General features: G+C 41.8%; 2 protein-coding genes across 7 annotated transcripts in view; both read left to right on the top strand.

Moving 5' to 3' along the window:
* Nucleotides 1-1,774: 1,774 nt before the first annotated feature.
* TMED7 (transmembrane p24 trafficking protein 7) lies at nt 1,775-12,592 on the top strand. 2 transcript variants are annotated; one of them, XM_075067164.1, is made up of 5 exons: nt 1,775-1,820; nt 1,954-2,131; nt 2,323-2,550; nt 6,836-7,081; nt 9,563-12,592. In XM_075067164.1, the coding sequence occupies exons 3-5, from the start codon at nt 2,368-2,370 to the stop codon at nt 9,797-9,799; spliced, it is 666 nt and encodes a 221-aa protein (XP_074923265.1). In that variant the 5' UTR covers nt 1,775-1,820; nt 1,954-2,131; nt 2,323-2,367; the 3' UTR covers nt 9,800-12,592. The 2 variants fall into 2 exon arrangements, with proteins under 2 accessions (XP_074923265.1, XP_032645016.1); XM_032789125.2 differs by lacking the exon at nt 1,775-1,820 and having other exon boundaries at nt 1,991-2,131.
* Nucleotides 12,593-18,663: 6,071 nt separating this feature from the next.
* Nucleotides 18,664-24,926, top strand: part of TICAM2 (TIR domain containing adaptor molecule 2) — a 149,048-nt gene continuing 142,785 nt past the window's right edge. The window contains exons 1-2 of one of the 5 annotated variants that reach the window (XR_012656126.1): nt 18,664-18,854; nt 19,454-19,651. The gene's annotated coding sequence lies outside the window, so the exon portion shown is untranslated. Of the gene's footprint in view, nt 18,855-18,899; nt 18,972-19,450; nt 19,682-24,926 lie in introns of those variants that run through there. The other 4 variants (XM_075067165.1, XM_075067166.1, XM_032789128.2 and 1 more) reach the window with 4 other exon arrangements.

Below are 24,926 nucleotides of genomic sequence, written 5' to 3'. Positions count from 1 at the left end.
AGATATTTCTTTACTTTCTTTTCTAGGGAGTCAGTGTTTATATAAGTAACCTATGTCTGGTTTCGTAGCACTGAAGCTAAGCTGGGTAGTATTAGCAGTACATCCCTCCACTGGGTTCTGAGGGGTCTGTAAGCAGTGTCTTTTTTATATTACCAGTAAACATAGCATGTGGTTGCAACAGAACAGTCAGCTTACAAAGGTTTGTGCTTGCAGAATTTGCAATACACTTGCTTGAGTGTTAACAGATTGAGTTCCATGGCAGAGAAAAATCTAAGTATATTAACATTAACTTTATATGGGATTGAGTGTAAAAATGGAATGGCAAATCTGCAATGGGAATAATGAGAGATGGATAAAATTAAAAATGTTTTGGGTTTCTATGTCTCTGAATAAAAGGAAAGACTTCAGGATAGGAATGTAGAAAAAACAATGAAGTAGAAAATCATCATCATCTCTCTCGCTCTCTCTCTCCATATATAACAAATAGGAACAGGGTAATACCCCTCTAGCGAGACTCGGTGTTCTATTATTAAGCGACAAAGAGTCCTGTGGCACTTTATAAACTAGCAGATTTATTGGAGCATAAGCTTTTGTGGGTGCATGCTGCATCTGACGAAGTGGGTATTCACCCACGAAAGCTTATGCTCCAATACATCTGTTAGTCTATAAGGTGTCACAGGACTCTTTTGTCGCTTTTTACAGATCCAGACTAACACGGTTACCTCTGATACTGTTCTATTATTGTAAAGTTTGACAGAACTCAACCAGACCAGCAGTGTGTACATAGCTAGTCTGGGCCTTGCATATATGTGTAGATTTTGTAAATTACCATAATTATTTAGGACCCAAATGTGCCCATGTGGTTTCTTCATATTATTTTTGTTGTGCGAAGAACAGAAGACCCAACTGTGATGGGCTGGATACCTTGGGAAGCCACCTGATGTGCTGAGATGCCTGTTCTGCCAGCATGGCTCCCTTTAACGTGTCTTGCTGAGCCAGGCTCTTAAAACCTCCTCTAATAGACACACAGGCAGAGCCACATGCAACTGGAGATCAGCTCCGGGAAGACTCAGACTTGCTCCAGCACTCAGATGTCCACCTCCTTTGGAGCGCAGACCCACAATACATTATGAAATTCACCCCCTCCCTCAGTGTGGGTAGAGGCGTACACACTTCTTGCACCCCCCCCCACTTAGAAATTACAGAAACTGGGTTTAATCATAAACAAAACACATATTATTAACTTTAAAAGGCAGCTTTTAAGTGGTAAAAGGGGCGTCTTCTTGCTTCTCTTACCTTCTGATCTTATTACCCATCACTGTGTCACCTGACACTAAAGTAACAGGGGGCCAATTTGAATGAAAGATGCTGCCAGCCGCAGAACGAGATAGCTGGACCCGTACAGGCTCATAGTGGCGAATGTAAAGTCCTGATTAGTGAACAGTTGGCCTTTACATCGTGCAACTGCAACGCGACCTGCTGTGACTGGGATGAAAGTGAAACAAGCTGCAGGCGGGGTTGGGGCACAAGCTGAATTGCGGGAGGAAGAGGAACCAGCGTCTCAGGCGACAGCTCAGCACGTTATTATCAGAGCTGACCTCCGCGGGGCCTGACACCTCGCTGCCACTGCGGGTCATCCCGCCCTCTCATCTTTGCCTCGTCCCATTGCCCTTTGCCGCCCCGCTCACTGTCCTTCGCCTCTCCGCCCACTGTCCTCTCCTGCCCCGCCCATTGTCCTTCGCTTCTCTGCCCAGTCCTCTCCTGCCCCGCCCATTGGCCTTCGTCGCTCCGCCCACTGTCCTCTGCTGCCCCGCCCATTGGCCATCGTCGCTCCGCCCACTGTCCTCTCCTGCCCCGCCCATTGGCCTTCGTCGCCCCGCCCACTGTCCTCTCCTGCCCCGCCCATTGGCCTTCGTCGCTCCGCCCACTATCCTCTACTGCCCCGCTCCATAGTCCTTCGCCGCCCCGCCCTCTTCTCCCCAAACACCACGTCGACAAAACCAGGGGAAGCACTTCCGGTTCGGAAGCGCGCGACCTGCGTAGGTACTTCCGCGTTCCCAGTTGGTTCGCTCCTCTCGCCACGCTGCACAGACACCGGCTGCCGCCGACTACTACATCCGGGCCTCTCGCAGTGAGTCCCCCGCTCTGCTCCCGCTGCCCCCCGGCTCCCGCTCCCGTGGCGCAGTCTAGCTCGCGGGCCCCTGGTCACGGTGCCGGGCTGGGCGCTAGGCCTGCTCGGTGCGGCCTCCGCTGCTCCCCCTACTCGCCCAGCGAGAGCCGCTCCCGGACTTGCTCCGACTCATTCTCCCCTTTGCCCCTTAGCTGCCGCCGTCGGGTGCTGAGACCCCTCCCCGCTCCACCGGGGAGATGCTACTGCGGGGCTTGCTGGGCCCTGGTGCCGCGATCTCGGGGTTGCGGGGGCTGGTGCTGCTGCTGTGCCTGGGGGGCGCCGTGAGGGCCTCCGAGATCACGTTCGAGCTGCCCGACAACGCCAAGCAGTGCTTCTACGAGGAGATCGCGCAGGGCACCAAGTGCACCCTGGAGTTCCAGGTAATCACCCGCCCGGGCCGCGCCCCAGCAGCGCCAAGCGGTGCTTCGAGGGGGAATCCTGCAGGGCACTTTAGAGCGCCAGATACACAGCTCCCTCATGCACCCCTCACATCCATCGTCAAGACAGAGCTACCCCCAGCTTGATCGTGTTTCCCTGAGCAGATTGCACAGGGGATCAGGTGCCCCTTGGAGTTGTGGGAATTTGTTCTGTTTCCTCTAGCCAGTTAGAGATGCTTAAAACAGCCACCTAATACACTATAATTTAGCCAACATTGCTTCATAATTCTAGCTCAGCAATAAGTATTGTTCTTATAAAGTGATCTTGTAGGGCACCTAGTGCACACCTTACTATTCCAGATAACACCATCCTTAAATCAGCTTAATATATACCTGTTTGCCAACATTACGTTGGCCACACAACCAGCCAGCTAGTATCCCATTTCCCTGTAAAAGCAGCTGTTCTATTGAGTTAACCCACACCACCTGTCACCACACACCTGTCGGGCTCATCCTCATTTTCCCTGGCTTCCCTTTCACTGTGTGCAGCAGATTGAGATTTCTAACTGGTGAAATAAACAAGGCTGTCCCTGAATTTCATTGTAATTCTGACTTCAAACCCTAAATCCTACTTCAATATTAGGTTTTGAGTGATTAATCACAATTAAGTTGTGATTCTGGAATATTATTGCCCAATAACATGTATGCAAGGCTGTGCAATTGTTATGTGGGAGGCAAAGATGTAGAAGTGCTATGTTCTTGTTCTTTTCATGATTTTACTGTAGATCAGGAGTACTTGTGGCACCTTAGAGACTAACAAATCTCTAAGGTGCCACAAGTACTCCTGTTCTTTTTGCAGATACAGACAAACACGGCTGCTACTCTGAAACCAGTAAAATAATGTTAGTTGTAAGCTTCTTGGAAAACTCAAAATGGATCCATTGTATGTATTTATGTGTATATCACTTGTGTGTAACTGAAATTCACATCAGCCTTGTGATATGGGCACTTTGCCAAAATGATGTTGCTATAACAGGATATTCCTAGAGCTTCTTAGGGGTTGTACTACTTGGAGTTTTATTCATTTAATTGTTGAGACTGTTTGCCAGCCTAATGAAAGTGAATCACTGTTAACTGTACAACATTTCACTTGTGAAAGGCACTTAACTTTCTTTTATCTTGTGTTTTGAGACTTGTTGGGGAAGGTAAATTGTGGAATTAGATTGCTACACTTAATTATTCCAGTGTTAAGTATATTATGTCTTTATTGGTAATGTGTATTTCCCCATACACATACAACCTGACAAAATACTTCTGTTGATAATAGAAATTTACAGATAGGCAAAGTAAGAAAAATTCTGCTTGAGAACTTGAGTCCCACCTCAATGTGTATGAAACATGTAATAAATGCTGTATAAAGCACATATTTACCGCTCTGATAAAACAGCCAGCTCTGATGTTCACAGAGTTGAAGCTAAACAAAATTATGTAGCATTTATAAAGCTTTACCTTTTTTTTTTTTTTTTTATTTCATCGTCTACTGTCATCCACATAACTTTCCAAAACTCTGAAAGTTTAAATCAATAAAAATAGAAAAAACTTCTTAAAAATAAACATTGATATTATCCATCAAAATTATATATAAAAAGGTGAATTTTGCCAAGCCTAAATGGAATACATCATAAATAATTATGAATTAATGCAGTTGTTTTTCAGTGTTTAACATGTGCCCATGCTGTTTGGAGGAATTGTACATTGGTGAATTCTGCCCCAAATGTCTCTGAGCTGTTTCTGCACCCATAGCAAAGTCACTGTAGTGGTTTTCTATTTCTATCAGTTTTGTCTTTCAAATCTAGCATTAAAACAAGTTCTAATCATCTGATATTTAACCTAATTAGTTGTAGCTCTTTGGTAGTAATTGTAGTTAAAGATTGCTGATCTAAAGTGCAATTTCTGAGGCTGTTTATATCTAAAGAAACTAAAAGATTTCTTTGAATACTGACACTGAAATATTTCAGTCATTTTTATTTTGTTCAGAAGAATTTTCCACAAAAACTGGGCTTCTTTCTGCTAGCTGAGCTATTTTAATTTGTATGAGTAGAAGTCTATCCTAAAACATTTATCTTTAATTTGTTTAAATGTAGTATCTTTGGGACAAACCTTTCAAACTGATGTACCCATTAGTATCTGAATTATGGAAGTTGGAGATAAGACCATTTGGGGCTAACCTGTCCTCTGCAAGATTATTGTTTTCTAGTGCTTTGTTTAATCTGTTTTAAAATTTAAGTGTTGTTTTTATCTTCTCCAATCATAGACTTTTGAACAATCTGTTATAGACGTTGCTAGTCAGATGAGCTTGTTTTTATTTTGAGTGTCTATAGATGCACTCAAAATGTTTGTTTTAAAAGGGAGTAAAATGCTTGCTCACATTTAAATTTGTACCTCATTGTTTATCCAGATATAAATCAGTGGTTTCTAAATTTGCAAAAGGCTTTCTTTTACATTGCTTCAATCACATGATGGTTTGGGACACTTATAAGCTTTGGCTAACTTCATTCGGTGTGGGGAGAAGACACAAGCTCTGCTTGAGGGAGGCAACAGTATTCCTAAGTCTGCATTAAAATCCCCTAAATGCAACTGTAACAAAGTTTTTTTTTTTTTTTTTTTCTATAAAGTTGTGCTGAAATCAAACCTATCTGACTTGTTTCTAAATTTCAGTGGAAACTAGGTTTACTATGAAGACTGTCTATAAAACCTATAAAGAATTCTTAAATGCATAGTGTCTGTATCATAAGGATACAGATTGTTTGTTTTTTTTTAAATTTAAACCTAGTACAGTGGAGTTGCATCTTACACAGGGGTTAGGTTCTAAAGTCAGCGCGTAGGGTGAAAATCGTGTATAGTCAAAATTACCCTTGAAAATCCCTTAAATCGCCCATAAAGTACAGTACTGTATACTCAGAGGTGAAAGTAAGTCGGTACAGAGTCCTGGGCCCTTTAAATTGCCACCCGAGCCCAGCTGTCAGAGCCCTGGGGTAGCAGTGGCGGGGCTCCAGTGGTGATTTAAAGGGCCCAGGGCTGCGGGGAGCCCCGGGCCCTTTAAATCACCACCAAAGCCCTGCCGCTGCTACCCCGGGGCTCTGGCAGCTGGGCTTGGGAGGCGATTTCAAGGGCCTGGGGCTCCAGTCGCTGCAGGGAGCCCTGGGCCCTTTAATTCACCAATCTGGGGAAGCTGGTCTGGTGTGTCGGCTTACTTTCACCTCTGACAGTATCTTTAAACACTAGAATCACACACTCAGTGTGGCGAGATGCTGATGCTATGAAGGGCATGCAGGAACTGAGATGGACTGAGGGAACAGCAGATTCACGTCTCATCTCCACACTCACTCTGGGGCATACGCTCATTGACTGGAATGGTGGGTGGAGTTGTTGGGGTGGTGTTTTTTTTTTTTTTTTTGGTTTTTGGTTTTTTTTGGCTGAGTCCGTATAGTTGAATTTGTGTAAGTTTAAATGTGCGTATGATGCGACTCCACTGTATGCTTTTCTTTCATTTCCAAAACTATGCTGATAAAGGTTTGTGTGTAATTAAAAAAAAAAAAGGTGGGGGGGGGGGCATATCCAGTCCCCATTCTTGTGCCACTCTGCAGCACAAAGCAGGAAGAAAGCTGGCTTAACATGTCTGTGTGAAACACCCTTCCAGTCAGGTTGGAAGCAGGTGTAGGCTGGGACATTGTTGCATTCTGGCAATTCCAACCTGCTTTAACAGCTCCAGTGTGTTCAATGCTGTATTGGTTTTTCTGGACTTGAAAAGTGGGCCTAAAATACATTAAATCTTACTGTTCAAACACAGTATTACTTTAATTTTATTGTCGTCTTTGCAGGTTCTTCTACTGTACCTATCACTAAAGTATCTGAGAAACTTAAGTAAAATAACTTAATTGAAATGAAACTTTCTCTCATGTATTTGTGTAAATTAATGTTTGAAAAAACTTCTCAATCTTCTACAACTGAATGGATGTACAGTGTTTTATTCTTATTTTGGTAGTGTGTAAAATCCAAGTTCATTGCTGTAGACCAATATAAATTGATACTCTTGAATTGAACAACTTCACTGGTGAACTCTGGTTTATTACAGCTCTCTGTATCTTTTCTATTCTTGGTTTAGTGAATTAGTTAAATTAAATAAAATACATCGGATCGAATGACTTGTAAAGATGCTTAGATAACTGTAATACTAAGATTAACTTTCTGCCCTATTAAAGTGCCAATAATCTTTCACACTCCACAGGTGATCACTGGAGGGCATTATGATGTTGATTGTCGGCTGGAAGATCCTGATGGCATTGTGTTGTACAAAGAGATGAAAAAACAATATGATAGCTTTACCTTCACTGCATCTAGGAATGGAACATACAAATTCTGCTTCAGCAATGAATTTTCTACTTTCACGCACAAAACTGTATACTTCGACTTCCAGGTTGGAGAAGATCCACCTCTGTTTCCTAGTGAGAACAGAGTCACTGCACTTACCCAGGTAAAGGGCTGCTTTAAAGTGACTTGATAGCCAAACATAAAATGGAGCAGATGAGACTTGGATTTTCAAAGGAGCCTAAGGGAGTTAGGTACCTACATCGCATTGAAAGTCAATAAAACTGGGCATCTAACTTCCTCAGATGACTTTGAGTTACTAGGGGGAGCTCTGTTAAATCAAAGACTTAAAGTTGTTAACAATGAACTTTTGTCTGCTTAAAGTTTGGATGTAAAACGGAGCTTGTGCAAAGCAGTCATTAATCATGGAAGTAGAACTAAGATTTAGGGATTTACCTCTCAGTTAGCAAAGAGCAAAGTCATTCACAACAGGACATTGTTTAAGGAAATTATTAGGATGAGAAGATGTTGGAGGAATACCATGTTGGCCGGTCAGGAAGGAATTCAACAGCAGACATTTCTAGACATTGTTCTGGAAGGAAGTGGCAGGTAGGCAAGGGATGGCAAGGAAGCCTCTTCCACTATTTTTGTGCCTCTTTCTTATAGACTGTAGGTCAAAGTAGAGTTTAATTGGACCTTACTGTCATACTGAATTTTGTACCATCTACTATTTTGGCAACAGTGGTAGATGCATCTGTCTGTAGCCACAAGAGGTCCCAGTCTCAGCATTTGTGGAGACGAATGGGATGACTGGAAAGAAATGTAGTATGGATGAATAAAATGCACTTGAAAGGTTACAGAGTAAATATATTTAAATTCCCAGTATTTTAGTAATGGCAACTCATCTTTTTATACCATCATGGTAAAATGTTGAGATTTTATAGTAAAAGCTAATCTGCTTTCCCTCGACCATACTAACTGTTTAACTAAAAATAGTTACATATGATAAGACTAATAATTCTCTGAATTGTTTGTATCACAGACAGGTATATTTTCTTAAGGAAGATGTATTTCAGTGCTGTGACTTTACTCCTGTCTGAAAGTTAGTGTTGGTGCTTTGAACTTTTTGAACAGTTTGTTTCTAAATTCTGCCTTTCTGTAGAAACATCAAGTAGTAAAAAAAAATAAAAATAGGCTTTTACATTTCATGCCTCTTTTTAAGGAAAGTAAAACTGAATAAGATAATTAGGAAATGCTCAATTTAATAGATTAGAAATCTGACCAGTAAGTCAAAATTATGAAAAGCAAAGAAAAGGCTAGCAAAACAAATGGAAAATAAAACACATTTCACGTCTAGTTGGTTAATGTTATAGATGTTTGGATTTATGTACAGTAGGGCAGGAACACTGCTTCCCCACAAAAAGGCTTCAGCTGTGTGAAGTTTTATTCTTAAACCTTAGGTCTTATTTTTGTTTTTTACATGTCTGTCTTTTAGCCTCACTTACTTCATTTCTCCTAAACTTAAAGCCATTTAAATATGTTCAGTACATTACCCACAGATACCTTGTGTGCTGCCAACCAGCAGCAAACTCACTCGAAAACTGCAATTTAGGTGAGTGTGCTCACCATTTCAGTACTTTGGAACCAAGGATATAAACACCATCCCCTAGCTATCTTTCTACTGGCCTGAGTAGACCCAAAGATCTCTCTTCCAGTGCATTTCACTCCAGTCAGGCGAGGGGGAGCCAGAGGAGAGGAAGTGCGTGTGAGGAGCTGGGAGCAAGAGGTGCAAGGAGCTGAGAGTGAAAGGGTGTGTTGCTGGAGGACTAAGGAGTACAAGCGTTATCAGACAGCAGGAGGAAGGTCCTGTGGTGAGGACAAAGAAGGTGTTGGGAGGAGGCCATGGGGAAGTAGCCCAGGGATTTGTAGCTGTCATGCAGCTGTTACAGGAGGCACTACAGACAGCTGCAATCCACAGGGCCCTGGGCTGGAACCCAGAGTAGAGGGCGGGCCCGGGTTCTCCCCAAACCTCGGAACTCCTGATCAGACACAGGAGAAGTTGACCCAGACTGTGGGGAAGATCACTTAGGTGAGCAAATCTGCCAAATAAGCACAGGATCCACCAACATAGAGGAGGAACTTTGTCACAAATGGTAAAAGGCATATCCCTGACACCCAGATGGCCCCTGTCAAATATTAAGTCCTTGCTTCAAAGGCTTGAGGGTTTCTCAACAAATCACTGATTGTTTTGCCCATATATAAAAAAATAATGTATGTTTTCCTAATCTTGTTCTCTGAAGTGGCTGACCATTTTAGCTGAAACAAAACAAAAAACCTGAGGCAGACACTTAGCATAGAACATTTCAGCCCAGACAGTTAGTTTGGCCAAGTTCTAAGTAACTGAAAATGGGGCCATATAATGGGAAATGTGAGGCAACTTTAATGATATATTACGTGGTTGAGGGGGAAAGTATTTAGTATATGGTTAATGTGGGTTAGATGTGACAGAGCTTAAAAGCATATTAGTTGAGAGAATTAACATACTCGCATTTAAAATTACAGAAGTCCTGGCTATGTATGCTCAGATACAGAACAAAGATAAATTCTTCCAATGCCTTTCTAATTCAGAAATTTTTTTTTTGTCTAGATGGAGTCTGCTTGTGTTTCAATTCATGAAGCTTTGAAGTCTGTTATCGATTATCAGACTCATTTCCGCTTGAGAGAAGCACAAGGTCGCAGCAGAGCAGAAGATCTAAACACCAGAGTAGCCTATTGGTCAATAGGAGAAGCCATCATTCTTCTAGTAGTTAGTATTGGGCAGGTATTTCTCCTCAAAAGCTTCTTCTCCGATAAAAGAACCACCACAACCCGTGTTGGATCATAACCAGTAGTGAAATGATGCTTCAGATCCACTGTACACTGTTCATCTGTAAACTTACTGTTTTCCAATTAATTGTAGATACAAAAGAACTAAAGATGGGCAACAGTTTTAATATCTTTTTACCCCTTCCCATTCATTAAAAATTACAAAAAGTAGTCAAAGTGAACGGGACAGCTTTTTATTTGAAATATTTGGAAAAGTTGAGAACTTACTATTTTTTTGTTTGTGTTAAGCATTCAGTAGTGATCTGTTTTTCCTTTATTTGTAGTCACTGATTAATCTGTGGTATGCTTTGAAAAAAACCAAAATAGTTGATATGGAAGACAGTACATGTGAAAAATTGATGATATTTTAGATTTTCAGGCTGAAGGTGTTGGATTAAAACCAAAAGCAGATGTGATGAACTGTAGTCACAAAGCATTGAACTGCATTGTTTTGATTTGCTCTGAAAAATCCAATCTATATCTTTCTTTGCTGTAAAATTTGCAAGTTAACACTACATCATGGCACAAATACTGTTCTTCTATAGCATGGTAAGTCTCCACTTTTCACACTTGTTAAGTTTTATTTTTAAACAACTTTGTTTAAAAAAATACATTCTTCCTGTATTACAGTATAATGAATTTCCTGTTTCACAATATTGTTTTTTATTGAACAAATTGTAAACCGAGACTACTCAGGAAATCAATTTTCTATACTCTATAAAAATCAATTTCCAAGGCTCTTTTTTAATGCAATAAAATAGGGAGAATCCTGCAACTCTGTCACTGAAGTTGTGTAGTCTCTGTAGTCATATGTGCTGCTGTGGCTCTTCAAAATTAGGACAACAGTGGTAAACTGTCTTGTTAGGTAGCCCAGCACTGATACTGGACATGGTTGTGTGACATCTGTGTGAGGCACATACAAAGCTTTCTAGTAATTATTATCAAGTCCAATTTGTTATTTATACTGCATTGTATCTCCACGGTTGTGACGCATTGGTACATTGTTGCCTTGTGCATCTAACTGCCACTTCTGGTTTGCTAGTGGTCATGCAATGTTTTTAAAACTTTCAGGGTGTCTTTTGGTAGGTTTGCAGTCTACATTGTTATTATTGCTCATGTCTTTAATAGATGCTGTATTGTGTACTCTGGAAAGTCTTGTTTTATTAGAACGTGGAAGTTGGCAAACGTACATAAATTGTTTGTATTCAAAATAAGGTTAAGCTAGTACAGATGAGTCAGGAAGGACTACGGTAATCTTACCAATTCTCAAGTGCACAGGAGAAACAACTACTAATCTAAAGACACAAGAAAATGTAGGGCTTTTCACTGATTTTCTTCTTAATTCAAAAGAGGTTGTTCACTTAAATTGATAAGCTAGCATGCAGTAAAAGGACTGTAATTCTGATTTGTTGCCAGTGTTGATCAGATATTTTCAACTCTGGAGAAACTAAAAAGTTTGTTTATATATATTAAAAAAGAGTCATACTTGGGCACATGGCAAAAAACGCAGGGCCATCAACTTAAAAACAATTTAAATTTCAGTGGTTGTAATAAAAGGAGGTTCTAGATTTATTCTTACTGTGAATAAATCAATTACCTGTAATCTGAGACATCCAAGAAAAAATTGAGCTAATTCCTATTTTACCAACCCGTTACTGAGGTTGGTAGGTGAAAAACAGGATCTTAGTTTAAGGAATCTAGTTGATATTCTCAGACCTTGTTTTTAATTTTTTGAAGCACCTACAACTTCTTCTATTTGGAGGGGTAAAAACAATGCCAGTGCTGGTTACAACTTTGCAAAAATAAACTAGTGCACAGACTCTTTTCCTGAATGCCACAAGGCTGTGCCTGCATGTGATACTCTTCCCTGATTGTGCTTGGCTGCTTTATTTTGTGTGGCAACAATCTGATCTTCTGCAGATTACTTACAAACTTAATTACATGCAATAATAAAGCAAATGGGTTCAGTTAGGCAAGTGTTGCATGTTTGCCATTATAACCATTTGATGAAAATGTGATCTAATTTTGGCAGTGTCCCATTGTAATCTTCTGAAGCTTGAACTATCACTTGTAAGTAGATCAGTTAATGCGTAGGTTTAATTACAATGAAAACGTTTGTTTTAAAGATGTGACTTTTTTTCTACATTAGCTGCTTTGTGTTACTGTCAAAATTGCTAAATGGTATAGGCCAAATATTGGTTTATATCCTCACAGATTCATTCTCTCTCTTTTGTCTTTTTATTTTTTCCTGTTTGAATGTGTAAAGTGGAACTGTTTAGCTCAGTATACCTCCCACTGCAGAGGTCTGGTGGAATTAACTGTTAAATTGAAGTTGAGTATTCAAACCAATCCTCCTCCTGTATCTTAAAAAAAAGCCTTTATTTTTCTGTTCTAAAAACATGGCACAAAACCACATGTTTAAACATAGCTGTATATATTTTTTAGAATAAGTGACTGAATAAAATTAATAGGATATAATAGACACATGCTAACAAAGCAACAGTGGGTGAAAAAACATTTTAAGGTGTGTGACAATTAAAGCTTCATCCTTTTTATATTAAGGACATGGTTCAAATAAGAGGTGTATGGTACACAGCTAAATCACCCGTGTTTGATAAAATACAATGTTATTATGTACTGCAAAAGACACCAGTTTTTTACTATTCTTTGGTTGTTTGTTTACGGAACCTCTTCTTTTTTTGTGGCCTGAAATGTCAATTTCTGTTTTAGTTTGAAAACATTTGTTAGTTTGAATAAGACAAAAGGCAGACCCTGTGAATATTGTATGGGAAAATAAAAATTAATATATGAACATGGTCTGAATGGATTTTTATTTTGAGACTGGATGAGAAAGAAAGAAAGAAGACAAGTGAGATTGAGACAGCTGACCTATATTTTAGAATAAGTATTTTTTTAAGTACTTATCCATTCTTTAATTTATTAGATGCCACTTGATTGCTCATTACCATATTTCTTTAAATTTGAGATTGGATTACTGCAAGGCACTCCATATGAGGCTATACTTTAAGGCCATTTAGAGACTTGAGTTAGTGTAATATGGTTGCTTGCTTGTTAAGCAATGCATCATGAATGCACTGCACCAGGGCTTTGTAACCTGCACCTATTGGATTGAGCGGAGTTTAAGGTGTAGTTTTGGTTTACAAAGAGATTGCCCTTTTTGTTATACTGCCACAAGTATGAGGTTTAGAGAATAGTATAGTTATATATTTAATCTGTACATATCAAATGGGATCTAGGGGTTATCGTGGGTCACAAATTGAATGAGATAACAATGTGATACTGTTATGAAACGTGTCATTCTGGGAAGTTTTAGCAGCGTCTTATATAAGGACGTGGGAGGTAGTTGTTTAGAAAATGACCCACGAAGAAAGTCTAGAGAAGGGAAAGCTGAGGGGAGACAACAGTCTTTAAAATATATAATAGGTGGTTATAAAGAGGATGGCAATCAGTTATTCATCTTCACCAAGGGTAGGACAAGAAGTAAAGGACTTAGTTTGCAGAAAGGGGGAAATTTAGGTTACATATATATAATATTGTTAACTATAAGGCTAGTTAAGCACTGGAATAGGTTACCTAGGAAGGCTGTTTGTCACCATCATTGGTTTTTAAGAACCAGATAGACAAACATCTGTCAGGGATGGTCTAGGTCAGTGGTTCTCAAACTTTCGTACTGGTGACCCCTTTTACATAGCAAGCCCCTGAGTGCGACCCCTGCCACTTATAAATTAAAAACACTTTAAAATATATTTAACACTATTATAAATGCTGGAAGCAAAGCAGGGTTTAGGGTGGAGGATGACAGCTTGTGACCTCCCATGTAATAAGCTTGTGACCCCCTGAGGGGTCCTGACACCCAGTTTGAGAACCCTTGGTCTAGGTACACACAATCCTGTCTCGGAGCCATGGTGAAAGAAAGGACTAACTAGGTGACTTTCTAGGTCCCTACCAGCCCTACACATCTGAGTCTAAGGCTTTGTCTACCCTGGAACCTGAATGACACAAGTTTTGTTGTTCAGGAGTGTGAAAAAACACCCGCGAATAACACACGTTTTGCTCACAAAGTGCTGGTGTGAACAGAGCTCTTCTGCTGACAAAACTACTGCTGCTCATTAGGAGTGAAAGTTTTTTGTTGGCGGAAGAGCTCTCTCCTGCTGACAAACAGTGGCTATACCGCACGCCTTTTAGTGGCTCGGCTGTAGCAGTACAGCTGTGTCGCTAAAAGTTGCGTAGGGTAGACATAGCCTAAAGCTGTAGGGTAAGAATTCTTACAAATTTGCTTTTCTTATACAGTACATGGAGTTCTGGTTATTATACCAGACTGCTGCTGAGAAGAGTAATTGCAAGAGATAAATATTTAGTAAATGAAGCAAATCAAAAATACTTTGAAAACTATTCTATTCAGCATTTTATGTTACCAATCCCCTTAGTATGTGGGCACCTTCCAGAATTGTGTTTAAAAATAAATAATTTATGCCCTTCCATTTCTTCCTTTTCCCCATCTATATAGTATTCTTTATTGGTTTTTATACTGTGCTCATTACCACCATATCCCTTTAGGAGTTTGTTACATATTTTTGTCCCACAAGTAATTAGCTGAAATGCTTTTAGGGAAAAGCAAGATTCAAGAAATGGTTTGTGGTCATCCTTTGTTCATAGAATGAATTCCACAGACTCAACCCAGCTGTTAAGAAAGTTGTTTCCTGTATACCTAAGTCTTGGCTTTGAGACAGGACCAATGGAATCATCTAAGGAGAAGGGTTGGTGGTAGGGTAAGGTAGCCCTTTGGTCCCTGACTGAGGTTGCTGAAGGACCGAGACATTAAACTTAACCTGAGGTTTAATAAGGGAGTCATTACAATAGTAGCTTATATGAGTAGTAGTATATCTTCAGTGTTGTATGCTGCTGAAAGTGTGAAGCTGCTCTTTTCCTGCACCAGTCTTTTCAGAACGCTTCAGTCCAAAGCGTTGCAGTAATCCCATCTGGAGGTAACAAATGGTATCTGTGATCAGTCACGTTGTTGTTGGAAAGGATGGGCTGAAGTCTAACAAACTGATGCTATGACTCTGTTAGGAATCTAAGACAGACTGCCTGGATAATTTGGAGAGAGCAGGGTAGTCGCCATCTCTTCACTATTTCATTATGCATACCAGTTAACTAGCTTTCTTAACTAGCAGTTTGCTTAGAAATGGGGGATTTGACACTACATGGTAGCTAGCAAATTCCAGTGTAACCAGTGAAGGGTTGGCTAGGATTGGCCAGTTCAGAGTGCTCAGTAACGAGGAATGCTGAATTCCTTCTCTGAAGGTGGGGTTCACTTAGAGAAGGAGGTCCTATTTATTCTTGACTCTCTGAATTTCGCCTGCCATTTTGGTGCCCATTTCTTGGTAACTCTTCACAGTCAGCTTTGGACTTACCTATTTTGAATAATTTCTATCATCTGCAAAAATTGCCACCTCACTGTTTACTCCTTTTTCTAGATCATTTATGAAGATGTTGAACAGCACTGATCCCAGTACAGATCCTTGGGGGACAATTTACCTCTCTCCATTCTGAAAACTGACTATTTATTCCTATCCTTTGTTTCTTATCTTTTAACCAGTTACTGATCCAGGAGACCTTCCTTCTTATCCCACAATTTATTACTTGCTTAAGAGCCTTTGTGAGGGATCTTGTCAAACGCTTTCTGGAAGTCCAAGTTCACTACCCATCTAGCCCAGTACCTTGTCTTCCAACAGTGGCCAATGCCAGCTGCCCCAGAAGGAATGAAAAGAACAGATAATCATCAAGTGATCCATCCCGTCTCCCATTCCCACCTTCTGGCAAACAGAGGCTAGGGATACCATCCCTGCCCATCCTGGCTGATAGCCATTGATGGACCTATCCTCTATGAACTTATCTGGTTCTTTACTAAACCCTGTTATAGTCTTGGCCTTCACATCATCACACTTTATCAGTTGGATCACCCTTGTCCAAATAGTTATTGATCCCCTCAGAGAATTCTAGTAGATTGGTGAGGCATGATTTCCCTTTACAAAACCCATGTTGACTCTTCCCCAACAAATCGTGTTCATCTGTGGGTCTGGTAATTCTGTTCTTGATGATAGTTTCAACAAATTTGCCTGATACTAGTTAGGTGACATTGTAAACAAGAAGTGGGCAGCATTATCTCCTGCAAATGTAAACAAACTTTTGTCTGAGCGATTGGCTGAACAAGAAGTAGGACTGAGTGGTCCTGTAGGCTCTAAAGTTTTACACTTTTATTTTTGGATGCAGTTATTTTTTGTAGATAATTCTACATTTGTAAGTTCAACTTTCATGATAAAGAGATTGCAGTACCGTACTTGTACTAAGCGAATTGAAAACTACTATTTTTCACAGTGCAAATTGATGATAAATTGTATTCTGTGTTGTAATTGAAATCAATATATTTGAAAATGTGGAATACATCAACAATATTTATATAAATGGTATTCTAGTATTGTTTAACAGCATGATTAATCATGGTTAATTTTATCGCTTGACAGCCCTAATTTAATTACATTATGGTTGCTATTACTGAGTGGTTCAGCAATAATTCACCTCTTGAACCAGATCCTGTTACACTTTGGACTAAATCAAGAACTGCCTCTCTCCTAAAGGATTCCAGGACTAGCTGCTGTAGCTGAGACTAGGCCATCTAATTCACACTTGGAGGGAGGCCTCAATTCTTGGAGGATAGAATTACAGAGGTAAACAGATTAGGCTGAAAACAGAACATTTGTGCTAAATAAGGAAAGTAAATGTCAGTAGCTAAAAAGACCAAATGTCTGAGTCAGCTAAGATAAAAGGGAGAGCATCCAGTTTACTATTTACTCACAATGGACAAATTTAAGTTAGGAATGTAGATAAGAGGTAAAGAGTGAATTGAGCATGGAAAGAGCATGCTGCCCAGGGATTAATTCCTACAAAGTAACCATGGCAATCCAAAAATATGATGCAATATGTAGTAAATGTAATGTGTAAATACATATAATGGAAGAGGTTTGCTGTGTAACTTTGGATGTGTGGTATGTCCCATACCCACCCCCTATGCTTGAGTCTGCTCAAGTGTAGCTTTGCTGTCTGCCAAATAAAAGAACCTGAGTGACTAAATGTGCAGTCTGAGTTTTCTGGATCCCAGAACTGGACAAGGTGTTCTAGATAAGCTGCATGGAAAAGATCTCAGAGGGAATCCCAACAGTTGCTCCAAGAAGCATATTCATGGTGTCTAGAAATTTTCTCTCCATCCTGTCCAGAGGTGGCTTGTTCCCAGAAAATATGGGAATAGTTGAAATCCCCCATTATTATTATTATTGGGTTTTCTATTTTTTTGTAGCCTCTAATTTCCCTGAGCATTTCATAGTCTGTTGTCATCCAGGGCAGGTGGTCAGTAGTATGTTCCTACTTTTATTATTAGTCAAGCATGGCATTTCTACCCATGGAGATGCCATGGTACTGTTTGATTCATTTAGGATTTTTACTTACTTGTTTTATGCTTTTTTTCACATAGAGTGCCACTCCTCCACCAGTATAACACTATGCGTCACACAGCTTGGGTAGCAGAACTGCCTAACAATGAAAATGGAGAGGCAGGCACCCAAGAATACAATCAACAAAGCTAACATGCTAAGAGAAGAGCTGCCTACATTTGCCCATGGGAGGTGCCGATGATACAGCTGTGTCCTAAGCCCTGCCACTCTCTGAGATAAGTGCCTTGATCTGCTAGAGATCCATCAACTTGGGGAGAAGGTATTTGAAGAGGCCTGGTACCCCCAGATGAGTATACTCTAACCACTAGGCTATAGAATAATTCTTTGTTTCCCCCATTAATATTTAACTTGATCTGAGAGATGCTACATCCCCATTCAAATGCCTCTTCATTGGGCAAAGGGGGTCTTGAACTAGAGGGCTCCTATAGTCTGGGCAACTACTGTAGCCACAAGGCTAACTGGGATAGTCATCTCCACCCATAAGTCCTGGCTGTTGTGTAAAATTTAGGTGAGGAGTCCAACCTGGTAGTATGCTCAGAGGTGGCCTAGGGGATTAGGCCTCCCCATATGATTTATGGGGCTGAATGCTTCTTTCCCAGTTTCTGAATTGCTCTGGGGTTTAGCTGGAGATAGGCATCTGAATGGCTCAAGTGGGGCAGCAGTATGCAGTCCTCAGGCAAGAGACAGGTGCCTAGCCACCTCAGGTGAGGCTTCAGAGTGCATGCCCAGAGGCAAAAACCATAGGGCCTGAGTGACTTTGGACGCCCACAGGATTATGCAGCAGCGGAGCAGGAGTTTTGTGGGTCACAGTGGTGCCTGAAAATGGAACAACGCCTAAGTAGCTTTTCGGAGCCTACTCCATAACCACTGCCACTCAGCCCAGAGGTTCATTTAGCCCAGTGCGCTCTCATTGGGTTACAGTGGTGGCCAGTGCTGGATGCTACAGAGGAAGGTGAAAGAACCCCTGCAATGGGAATTGATGCAATAACATGCCCTACGACGAAAGCTTCTGAATGCCTCCAAAGGTTGGCTTATTCCTTGAAGCAGCAAGAGCGAAGGGGGATGAGGCGATATCTGTTACTGGCTCGGCTAGGGTCGGTGAAAGAGACACGCCTCCAACACACTGAGCTCTTCTGCGGCTTTGTCGCTTTTCCAAACGGGGGGGAGTGGGGAGACTTTTTATTCTCTCGCGTTACCAGGGGATGTTCTTGTGCGCGCTTATGTTCTAGCCGCTTTTCAATGCGCCGTTTATGAAACACAGAGAAGGGAGGCGGGGGCCTGGCTCCCATGGTGGCGCCCGCACCGGGTTATCCGGCCCTCGCGGCTCAGCCAGCCCGGCGCGGGGCTCGAGTCTGCTCCTCCGCTGAGGCGGGCGGCTGCTCCCAGCAGCGCTCGGCGTGACGGGGCGGGGTCCTGCCAGTCACACGCGGCTGTTGTTTCCCGGAGCTGATGGGGAAAGCAGTAGCCGAGCCCCGCCCCAGCCCCTCGGCAGCCACCGCCACCGCGTCCGCCTGCGGGAAAAGACGAGCGGCCTCAGCCCGGTAAGTGACTCCAGCGGGGCAGCCTAGACTCCACCCGTGGCGCTTCCTTTCCCGGCAGGAGACCCGCCTAGAGCCTGGGCCCAGCCGCTTCCCCTGAGCTGCAGCCCCACGCGACGCCCCGGTCAGACGGTGCGCGGCCCCGCGGCTCCCTCCCGGCCCCGGCCCCGGCCCCGGCCGCTTCCCCCTGCCCGTCCGGCACCGGTTGCCCTGCGGCTCGCTCCTTGTCCCCCGCCGGCTCTCTGCGCTCAGACGCGAGCCGGCCCCTAGAGCCTCAGCCCCGCGAGACAGGTCTCAGCCCAGCCTTCTTCCGCGCCGCGGACAGCCCAGCCGGGGGCGGCTCCAGGCGCAGGCACGCCAAGCCGCGGGGGGCGCTATGCCGGTCGCCGGGAGGGCGGCAGACAGGGTGCCTTCAGCGGCTTGCCTGCGGAGGGTTCACCGGAGCCGCGGGACCAGCGAGTGTCAGAGCGCCCCCTGCGGCATGACGCCCTGCTTGGGGCAGCGAAATGTCTAGAGCCGCCCCTGAGCCCAGCTGCCCCCTCACTACTACGGAGGCAAAGCACAAGAGGCTTCACTAACTTGCTCTGTTTCTTTGCCCAGAAGCAGATCTGTCTGGGGGGAGGAATCCTGGCACAGATCGGCCGGAGGTCTCTGCCAATATAATCCTGGGTGAGGGCTGCTGTTCTGCTGTAAGCAGGGGGCAGTGATGAGGAGAAGAGTAAAAGAGAGTGTAGCCGGCTGGCTAAGAGGTGCGCTGGTGGAAAAACAATGCTCAACAGCCCTCCCTGGGATCGCAATTTAAAGGTGTTTTCTCCAGCTCAATCGTTGAGGATGGTAGGTGGCAAAAGCACTGCATGCCCTCACTCTGGGTGACTGCTCCAGGGTCAGAGGTGTAAAATATACTTCCCTGTACTAGCTTGTTGGGGGAATCTAGCTCGAAAAGTATTAAAACATATTAACACCTGAGCTCAAACGCGAATCCAGGTGTAATGGGCATAAGCAGTGCTGCAAATAAGCCGGTATGGTCAGGAAAGTAAGACAACTATTGCCAGCATGCCATCCCAGAACGACACATTCAGTATCTGCTGAACACCGCAGGGCCATCCCGGGAATCACAGCAGCGAAAGGAGCAGAACATGGGGTCGCTACGCAGCCCCACACAGGCAGCCCCTCCGGCGTGGCTGTACCACCTCCAGCCCTGTCCCCTCCAGCAGGGCTATACAGACTCCAGACAGATGTGGCTGTTTGGAGGGGCTGTGGAGCGGTACAGCTGCATCGGAGGAGCTGCCGGTGTGGGGCCGTTGGCCAGCCCCACCTTCTGTTTCTTTCGCTGATGTGGTTCTTGGGAGATCCCTGCAGTTCAGCAGACACAGATTTCCACATCCACTGGTATAAATTTGACAGTCAGGAAAGGTGACTGGTGGTAGGGGCACAAAGGGTCATGTGACCCTTCCCAGGATTAAGTGCCCCACCAGCCCGGGAGGGAGAGGAAGGGATGGGGCCGTTTCTGTTTCTCTTCCAGCCACGCTGCCTGGGAGAGTCCTGCAATCTCCCAGGCAGCTGTTGTGCTGCACTGGGCAGCACCCGGGAGTGGCTCAGGAGCCTGGCTGACAGGAAGAGCAGCCAAATGCCAGCGGGAGCTGGCGCAGATCCCACTCCCCGAGATAACGTGGGATGGGGAGAGTGCAGGGGTCCCAGGCTGGGGCAGGGCAGGGAGGAGTCATGTGAGGAGGTCATGTCCCCCCCCACCGGTAGCTGATGCCCCCCTTTGTGTCCCTCCTACGAGTCGCCATACCAGTAAGAGTTAAAATCTGCTTGTACCTCTGTGTCTAAGAGGTGTAATGCCGGGTCAAAGCTGAAGAACATCGCAAATTTAAATTTATGGCAGCTTGCTGGTGTGGCCGTGCAGGTGTCTGCTTAGGTTCTGCAAATTATGCTTAAAATTAAATATTAAGACATTCATATAACATTTTGTTTAAAAACATGATTGAATCTCCATTTTCACAACATAAGAACTTACTAATTTTTATTAGTTTAAAACTAAAAACTAAAACTTAAAGGAACACTGTCAACTTAAAATGTAGTCAGTTCCAAAAATGAGTTAAAAGTAGTTTCAAGCAGTACAGACATCCCTGAGTCCCTTGCCTGTTCTGGAAGGTTTACAATTAATTTGTATTTAAATTTTTTCCTTTCCTTTTTTGATGTGTGAAAGATTGGAAACAAAAGACAGAAATTGACTATACAGGGAAAACATTGGGACCCAGGGGTTACTTTGAGCATTTGACAGTCTTTTGTAATTTAACTAAAGTATTTTTTCTCTTCCAAAAATCTATCAGTTATAGCTCTTTTGGTGTTATTTGTAACAATAGGAGGTACAATTTTTCAGATCGAAGTGTGATTTTTAAGTTTACTCTGAGAAATGTAAGGTACGTGAAAGCAGAGGTAGCACCATTCTGTAGAATCAAGCTAGAAGCTAGAGCATAGTCTCCTTATCTCTAGTCTACAACATTAAAAACCTCTCCTCTGGGAAAGGAGGGACTTGGGAGTGAGAGAAGAATTATTGGGGAGAAAACATCTAGAAACAGCTTTCACTGGAGGGAGCTCAGAATATAGTAAGGTTTGGAAGGATTAGATTTTTGTTGGTAAATGTCAGTAAACATTGATTTCACCATACACTCACAAACTGATGAAAATACATTTTTATTGATAACTGAAATTTACAGATAGGCAAAATAAGGAAAATACTCCATGAGAGCTTTATTAGATTAAAAAATCCAGTGATTTAGACTTTTAAATTAGGGTTGTCACAAATGGATTAGTGAATGAATTCAAACAGGTATGAAGTAAAAATGGGTATGATTTACTTTGTATTAGTTGACATGATACTGACAGTTTGTGTTATAACAGTTTGTAAAGCTTTAACTATTTGAATCTCAACATCTACTGTCATTAAATAAATATCTGATCCCTGTAATTTCCTGAAACTGTGAAAAGTTAAATAAACATTTAAAAATGCTTAAAAATAAACATTATCCATTGACATTATGAAAACAATATTCTGTCAAGCCTAGCTATATTTCATTTTTATTGAAACTAAAGGAAACCCTGAAAGGGAGTTTATCCTGGCCACTCAACCCAGTGTGTGTGAGTTGTGGTGAGAATGGAATGATTCTTTTAATCTATTAAAATAATTAACAAATTATTAATCAGCATTAAAAACTAAATATTGCTATCTGGTGAAATTCAGAGAAGATATGCACAAATCCTTCTGAGTCTAGATATATTATGTAATATATAACATGATTTTTTCTGCTTCCAAATAATAACCACAAATAAAAGTGTTTAGAAAGTGGTAATGGGATGAATTGTCCTAACCACTTACTGAAAAGAAAATAAGCATGCAACACTTTATGTTCGGGGCTTAGATATCACAATAGGCATGTTAAAAAGATTTCATATAGCAAAGACAAATTTCATTTTACACTGAGATGGTTGCTCCATGTTGCCTGTTATTAAGACATGTAGTGCATAGCGAGTCGAGGAACCTGAGATTTTCAAAATCCTCGTTTACTATGAGTTTTGTGACCAACCAACAGCACTGTTGAGTCAGGCTCAAACCCAGCATTTTCTAAACTCCACTTGCAAACTGGGCTGTGGAAAATTCAGGACTCCATTGTCAATGGAAATAAAACAATACTCCAGTATATTTAAACCTAATTTTCATTCAGAAGGGCAGATGCAAACACAGTTTATTCACATCCCTTTAAGGACTTGACAATTTCAAATGGTTGAAATAACCTCCATCCCTGCAACATATGAAGATTCATTAGATAAATTGGTAGTTGGGAGGCAGCTCTCGTGGATATTGAAGCTCAGTAACGTTGCTCCCTAGATTCTGCAGGGCTGTATTCTGTCACGCCTCCTGTGCAATGTATATATTTGGTTTCTGTAGGAACTAATAACATTGTTTGTTTGGCTGCTGAATGGTATGGAATGAGTAGTTTTTCTCCATTAATGAGTTTATTAGCTCTAAGAAGTTCACAATAGAGTGTTTTCGATCCCCATTTGCTATTGCATTCTGTGGGGGCATTAGTATTCCAAAGACTTATTTTTGTCTACATCTGGAAAAGAATTTGTGACTGCAAAATTTCTGATGTAAACCTTGCCTTTGTGACAGAGAATGATGATATACTCTCATTTCAATCTAGCGCTCCCCCTTAATGATTCAGAAGCTACAACTAGTGCAGATTATCGTTGCTTGCCTTCTTGATGGTAGCAGTAGCACAGGGAACATTATGCTACTCCTCTGAATACTGTATTGGTTTCCTAGTTATTTCTAGACACAGTTCAAGGTGTTGGCATTAGTATATCTATTGTTTAGGTAAAGTTTTTATGAAGCATCTAGCACTATCCTGTTTAAATGATGCACAAAATATAAAGAGTGCAAAATCAAATAATGAAACGGAGTTTTTTCTGCAAGTTCCTTTAGCTTGTATTTTTGTTTGTAGGATTTTATGTATTTACTTGTAAGACCATGAATTACGGGGGAAGACTTTATCAAAATGGTGTATTTTACATCTTCATCTGAACACTATCAGGTTTGGGTTCCAGTAATTTAGGAATTATTTCTTCTTTCCTCCCTCTATGCTCCTTTCCTTGAAACCCTCCTCACGCCCCCCAAAAATAACCAAACCAACCACACATCCCATCCCAATAATGCATACATAGCCACCTTTGGGCATGGATATGTGTTACTGAAAAAAGTATGACAGTGTTGTGTAAACCTTCCCAAAATGCTTCTCTATTCTGAGGTTAAAAAGATAAAATGTTATTCTGGCAAAAGTTAAATTACAGAAATTGGGACCAAACTGCCACTGTGTGCTTACTTTAAAAGTTTTAAAGTGATCAAAAAAATCATTTGGGAAAATAAGAAATTACATAGATACATTCTCCCTGTGAAGAAATGCTCATTATTGGGCTCTGCCAGCAAAAATATGTATTCACCAAAGAGTGACTAGTAATAATCTGATCATATTATGAGAATCTGGACAAAATCATCCTCTCCTCAAGGGATACTGCTGGCTGAGACTCAGCCCTACCTCTTCCCACTCTTGCTCTCAAAGCTCAGTGGAGCACTTCCCCATGCAGAATTCCAGGAGAGTAGTTTCCTTCTGGCCAAGGGAAGGAGAAAATACCCAGAGCTGTGGCCTCACATCATCTGGACCTGATTCTGTTAATACCAACGTAAATCAAGAGAAACTGAGATCAGTGGAATTATACCATTGTAAAAACAGTGTGAAAACAGAATCAGGCCCTCTGTGCCTTAGGAGACGATCTGCTGGAGCTCAGACTCCTCTGCTCATTGAAATGGAATGGATCATTTTGGCCATTTATTCTACAAAACATCTTGACATACATTTAATATAAAGGATGATGTATATGCTGATGCTCTGTTGTAAGTACGTGTCACAAGGTGGTGCTGTTCCAGCTAAAATAAAATCTGTTCCAATATTGTAAAGAAAAGAAACTGAATATTAAGCACTTTAAAAAAAAAAGATACAGCAGGTATGGGCAATGCATGATCAAACTGCTTTTACTTTAGGTACTTTCATGGTGGATTGGCCAAAATACTGGTTTAACTTTTTTTCTTATACTGTTTTTGTTTGCAAAATTTGTACAATTTTCATGCAACTTTTCAAAACAACTGCTTTACTCAGCACTGAGCAATGTTAACAAGGCTGTATGTGTGCTGTAGAGGACAAATAAATTAAGGCAACAAAAGCTAGGTTAAAACTTCTAGAGCATGTTAATAAACAGGAATAAATATCCTTTGAAATGACAGTTTAAGAATATTTTTAATTAATTTGACGTCAGTGGGGCTATTCACATGGGTAAAAGTTTATAGGATTGGAGCCATATGGTCCTTGGTGAAATGATCCACTTCACAATATTATTTTCTAAAAAGCAAACTGTGACAGACCCAAGCCAGTGGGGTACAGGAGTCTGGGAGAGGGCAAGTATACTGGTCACTGGATGAGTAGTTTTCTGTTCCCTGAGTGACCGGAGCAGGGGCTGCACT

The sequence above is a fragment of the Chelonoidis abingdonii genome, chromosome 6 (assembly GCF_003597395.2).
Source record: "Chelonoidis abingdonii isolate Lonesome George chromosome 6, CheloAbing_2.0, whole genome shotgun sequence".
NCBI lineage: Eukaryota > Metazoa > Chordata > Testudines > Testudinidae > Chelonoidis > Chelonoidis abingdonii.
Note: the sequence above shows the minus strand (reverse complement) of the source record. Positions and strands in the feature narration are given on the sequence as shown.